This window comes from Petaurus breviceps, unplaced genomic scaffold (genome assembly GCF_028583685.1).
Source record: "Petaurus breviceps papuanus isolate PSGF00001 unplaced genomic scaffold, PetGlider_PUasm1.0 138, whole genome shotgun sequence".
Taxonomy (NCBI): Eukaryota; Metazoa; Chordata; class Mammalia; order Diprotodontia; family Petauridae; genus Petaurus; species Petaurus breviceps.
Window position 1 is genome coordinate 22,466,862 of NW_027185694.1, and position 6,000 is coordinate 22,472,861.

General features: G+C 49.5%; 1 protein-coding gene across 2 annotated transcripts in view; it reads right to left on the minus strand.

The window, feature by feature from the left end:
* The window catches only part of PGAP6 (post-GPI attachment to proteins 6), a 29,746-nt gene extending 24,024 nt beyond the window's left edge, over window positions 1-5,722 (minus strand). For both annotated transcript variants that reach the window (XM_069107879.1, XM_069107868.1), the window contains exon 1: window positions 5,552-5,722. In XM_069107879.1, the coding sequence (XP_068963980.1) occupies window positions 5,552-5,669 (118 nt within the window). In that variant the 5' untranslated portion in view covers window positions 5,670-5,722. The remainder of the gene's footprint in view (window positions 1-5,551) is intronic.
* Window positions 5,723-6,000: the final 278 nt, after the last annotated feature.

The following is a 6,000-nucleotide window of genomic DNA, read 5'->3' on the forward strand; positions in this document are numbered from 1 at the left end:
GCCAAAATGGACTGGTCTCTATCCCTTTGTCTTTGTTCATATCATTCTTCATGCTTGGAATAGATTTCCTCTTATCTCCAATCCATATCCTTTCCTTCAAGGCACATTTGATCTGTGTCACATCTATGTCTAATACCCAGCACTGCTTCTCACACACGAAGGGCACTAAAATAAATGTTTATTGTGAAATGGGTTGGTCAGGGTAATGTGATAATGGATATGCCTGTACTTCAATTCAATCCAATGAGGTTATTAATATGTTATAATCCAACTCTATAGTAATGTTGTAAAATCTTGCTGTTAGGTATTGGGCTGACTAACCCAGATAAAAATGCATTGTTGAATAATCCAGGTTGATCTGAAATAACTAACCTTTTCCATCACACTTCAAGTCTCCCTCCCAGTATTAGGGGCAGGGTTTGAAGAAAAAAATTAAGGACATCAGGACAGGCCTGCCTTTATAGCTGTACCTTCAAAGGGGTCAGAGGGAAAGAGTGACAGGGTTCTCCAAGGCTGAGAGCAGCAACTCTAGACTAAACCTGGGAACCCAGCATAGCTTCTCTTGGTGAATGGCCCCTTCTACAATACCAGAAGTCACAGTAAATGGTAGGTAAACATGAAGTGGTAACATTGTCTTATCAGGATTTACTGTAGCCCCTAAACAAAATGGCCACACTTCAACAGAGTCTTGTTGTCTTAAGAAGTTAAAGCAGTAGACACAGGAGCTGTCCCAGAAACTGCATCCCTGGAAAAAGCAGCTGGCAGAGGGAAAGAGTCCCTTGAGGACACTGGCTAAGCAAACAGATAAGGCTTGATTTTCTCCAAAGCTTCCTGAAGAGACCAGACATCTATAGCAGCAGCTTCTACTTCTCTCTGAAGGGGGAAGATTTGACACTCCCATCTCATCATATACATATACATATACATATACATATACATATACATATACACATACATCACCAAGAGGCTCAGTTTGATAGGCTTTCCTTTGGAGAATACTTTCCAAGATATAAGACAGTGTTAAGGGCTTTGGACAGATAATCCAATCACATCCAGTCGATACTCCCTTGGGACCCTAGAAGGAAAGGTGTTTGACCAGCCAGCCTGGGGCCTTAACTAAAAGGGCTCAGTGACCCGGCTCAGGGTTATAATCCCATAACTTGACAGCTTCAATTAAATGCAATTAAAACTTGGCTGACCTGTCCTCCACACTAAGAAAGTTACAAGGGCAAAACATCAGTAGTCTGAGGAGCAGGATATGGTAGATTAAGGAAAGGCAGAAAGATGACAAGTTGGGCACCCAGTGGCAAAGAGAGTCCGGGAGTGTGGGTGACTGTGTGAATATGAAAATATTTGTAAGTTCATCCACTTCTATAGTTTCATGCCAAGGAACTCATTCTTCCAAACATCCTCTAGAAATCCCAGTCTGACAAGAGGGTGGTGACTCAGACTCCCCTTTCTACAACAAATTCAAGAGTTTACTATACAGAAGACACCATCTGCAGAAAGGGGAGCTTGCAGTCTAGCATGTAACAGGTGACCCAGAAATGGAGACAAGTTCAGTGACTCCTTCAAAAATCTCCTTTGTAGCAAAGAGTAAGATTTGGGCCCAGGTACTGCCACATCAAATACATAACCCCACCACTCTTCTAATTTCTCCCTCTTGTACTCTATCCAGATTTGAGTATAAGAAGCCCAGAGCTTTGGTTCATGGATTCATGGACCACTGAGTAACATTAGGCCATCACTCACAAACACCAGGGAAAGATAAGCAGGCCAGGGAAAACCCTGCCCTAGAATCACCCCCTACCCCACCTGCCTCCTCAAGTATTCCTGAGCAGAGGGGCCAGAAGTTCTGGTCTGGAAATCTTCCCAGCTTCCATTGAAAACATCAGTCTCTGACCTGTTCCTGCCCCCAGCCCATGTATTAGGCCATAGTTGGATAGAAAGAACTAAGGCCAAGGAAAATAATAATCTCTCTGTGCTTACAGCCCAATTCACAGGCACAGGTAGAATCCATGGGGGCCTGTGGTTCTCCTGAGACTGGGCTGGCCTTGCTCCAAAAGCAGTCTGGAATATGATTTGGAGGTAAGCAAGCAGAGGCCCACTGTTGGAGGTAGGAGGGGGTGGGAGAGAGAAGGTGAGACAAAGGATAAGCAATAGGCCAGCTGGAGGGGTCACTCTGGGACAGAGGCCTCCCCTCAAGAATGGGGTAGCAATAACCCAGCTACCTAGGCCTTTAGTCCTGAGGTAGGAGGGTAGAAGGGAGAAGTAGGGAAACTGGTGCTGAAGCAATTAAATCAGGAATTCAATACTCAGAGAAGAAAAACAGACCTTCATTCCAAACAGTGCAAACCTAGAAGGCACAACTCCTGGAAGGAACAGGAGCTGGGAAGAAATATTTCAGAGAAGCCAAGGGGACAGTTGAAAATAAACTACTCCAAAGCACTGATCCACCTCTGGTAGGGATATCAAAACATACTTTTTCCCCCCCTTAAACTCTCTCTTCTTTGACCTCTGCACTTCTGGGCCAACCTCTAAGCAGCCATCAACAGCCTCCTAATTGCTCTACATGCTTTCAGGATTCCCCCCCAACCCCACCCTGACACATTGCTGTCAAAGTAATTCTAAAGCACCACAAACTCGAGAGGCTTCCTATTTCTGCTAAGATGAAATACAAGCCTATGATTTAAAGCTCTCTACAATCTGGCTCCAGCCTATACCTTTCTATGCCTATTTCACATTATTCTCTTTCGCAAACTCTAGATTCCAATCAACTGTCCTACAAGTTATCTAACCTCAGCATTCCATCTCCTACCTTCACACAGCTTGGTCCTCAGGACAGGCACCTTGATGGAGAGACAGAAGGCAGCATATGCAAGGTAAGCCAAACCACCACCTTAGCCATCATCTCTTCTCAGACTGCATCCAAAAACCTTGGGAACAGCAGTGCCCCCAAACAGCAAGCCCCCACACCCCATGCTTTTTATTGAGGGGATAAGTGATGGTGGAGAGGAGGCTGAACTTCCTCATCACTACAAGCAACAGATGCTGATCAACCGCCACCAACAGGCAGAAGCACAGGAGCCCTGGGAGTGGCAGCACTCCCTTCCCTACCCCAGACCACCTGTCCTGCTTCCAGTCCAGCCCCCATAACCATCATTTGGGGAAATGTGGGGAAGGAACAAGCCATCCCAACTACCACACACAAGGAAGACAAGCCAGCCTTGATTAAGCAGCAAGGCACCCAGGGGGAAGACAGGAGGCAGCAGCATGTCAGGAAGGTGAAACTTCCAATTTTGGGGGAGACAGCCCAGGACCCGAGGTCTGAGAGAGAGCCTTGGGAATAACAGTGCTTTCCAATGCCTTCAGCCATTATCCTGGGAGGTAGTCCATGCAGAGATGCAGCCTGGCAGTTACTCCTGCAAGTGTTACAGCCACAGCTACTCAGGACCCAGAAAAGAAAGTTCTTGTTGTTAAGAGCCCTTGGCACCATCAAATGGCTTAGTATCAGAAATAGGTGTGATTTATCTGTAGAAATAAAATGAAGGAAGAGGTACTAACAGTTAGTGTTTTGCCACTGCACCTTAGTACCATGGGACCTTTCCACCTGATTAGCAGTTAAAACCTTCCATTTGTGTTGTTATCCCATTACAATACAAGTCCTTGAGAGCTGGGACTGTCTTGCTATTCTGTTTGCATTCCCAGTATGGATCACAGTGCTGAGTAAGAATTTATTAAGTGCTTGCTTCATTTGTTCACGCCTAGAACACACTTCCTACCTCCTCAGCTCAGTCTCTTAAAATCCTTAGATTTCTTTAAAGCTCAGCATAGGTAAAGCCTTGCCTAATCTCCCTAGCTGTCAGTCCTCTCTTCTTCCTCAATTTTGTGTTTACTAATCTCTGTATAAGTTGTACCAGTCACAGGAACAGTTTTTCATTTCTTCCTTGGAAGCCCCAGTGATTGTGACTCTTAAATAAATATAGAGCAGGTGCTTAATAAATCGCTGAATTGTCAAGCCAACAGACCTCCCACTCTGTCATTTTTACTTTTCTGTCCAATTTAAAAGCTAAAATAAGATTCCCCCCCTCCAAAAAAAGTTGCCACTTAATTCTGTCATGTGGTTTCCCCCATCTCTTGAAGCAATACCTTGCAAGAAAAAGATGAAACAGCTAAAGGGAAGGAAAGAAGTCTCCCAAAAGTCTCCCTGGGGCCTGAGGTCCCCACATAATTTTAGGGGATTAAAAAAGGAAAAGAGACCATTTCTTCAAGTCACTTCAGAAGTTTACAATCCAGTCCCCTCCCCAGTCCCCTTAAGTGCCCTATAATAGGGCTCTTAGATGGGAAAGAGAAAAGTCTCAAAGGTCACAGCCCCACCCTAACTCAAGACTGTTTGTACCTCCACATCCTGGCCCAAAGAAGGAAGTCAGCCCAGCACTTTAATCTCAGGAATTCTATTCCAGAATCCAGTCCTCCAGCAGTTCAATCAAGAAATCATTACCCAATTAAATTAAACATTTATTAGGCACCTACTACTTGCAAGATACTCCTAAGCTCAGCCTATTGTCTCTATCTGAAACAAAGAGTATCTTCACTCCTCTTGGCTTTACCTCAAAACCACACCAAGTCAGGGGACACTAAGGAAGCTTACCTTAAAGTCCAAAGCGCGTATCACTCAGCAAGGCCAACTTGAGAATAGATCATTATAAGGGAGGATGGAGTAGACTAAAACCAGACTCACCACAGCCAAAGGAGAGAGCTAAATGGCCATACCTACACACTACTCACAACAGCGTCTGGTCTGGGAGAGATCTGACACTTATCTGGACCTGGGCCAGAGGTCCCTCGGGTCTAGGGTTTAGCACAGTGGCTGGAACACACAGTAGGTACTTAATAAATGTTCGTTGTGTTTGTTGAATCAGGTCTCTAGGTCCTGTCTGGGAACTTTTCGGGTCCTTTGAACCTGCCAAATCCCTGGCCAGAGCCTCCATTGGAGACCAGCTTCGAAGTATCATCTCTGCCCGGTGAGCATGGGGTTTAAAGAACACTCCCTCCCCCCATACTCCTTTTCCAATTAAAATTAGGAACCTGCCCTCCCAAATAAATTCTGATGACTCCCCTCGAGGAAGAACTTTCCAAAGGAATGGACTCCCTCCATCCCAAGCTGCTTAAGGTGCCTAGAGTCCCAGTCCAGCCTCTCCCCCCTCCCTTACTTTACAGAAGAGGAAACTGAAGCCAGGGCGGGGAAGTGACTTGCCCAAGGTCACACAGTGGGTCGGTGGGAGAAGCGGCAGCCTTGGCAAGTCCAAACCTCCCCGGCCCCCCAGGCCACCAGGATGCCTCCCGCCCCGCCCGCCGCGCAGAAGGGGCAGGTGCACGGGCCCCGTGGGCACATATACTATTAGGGGTGGTCACAATGAGGGAGGCGTGCGGGCGCCCCTTCTCCAGCCCCGCCTCGGCCCCCTGCCGGGCCGCCCCTCCCCGCTGCTCCTGGGCTCCGCCGGCCGGCCCCGGGCCCGGCTTGGGGACTGCGCGACGCTCCCCCACTCACCGGGGCCGCCGCCACTCGCGTTGCCGGCGGGGACCGCGGCGGTGGCGGCGGCCGAGGGGGTGAAGCTGAGGAGAAGCAGCCACGCCAACGGCCCCGCCGCGACCCCGGCCCGGCCCATGGCTCCGCCGCGCTCGGCCCTGCTCTATCCGGCCAGCGTGTCCAGCCTCCAGCCTCCCGCGACCCGGCCGCCGCAGCCCCTGCCGCTGCCGCCGCCGCCGCAGCCGCCGCCGCCGCAGCCGCTTGTGCCCCGGGCTCCCATCGCCGCGGCCGGTCCCAGCCGACCGCCGCTGCCCCCGCCCCGGGCCACTTCCGCCTGCCAGGCCCCGCCCCCTGCCCTGCCCTGCCCGGCCCCCGCGCACCCCCGCCCCGCCGAGACCCAGGAGAAATTCACCCCCCGCAGGGACCAGCTGCTGTGGTTCCACCTGTCTGGCGCGCGCAGAGCCTGAAGC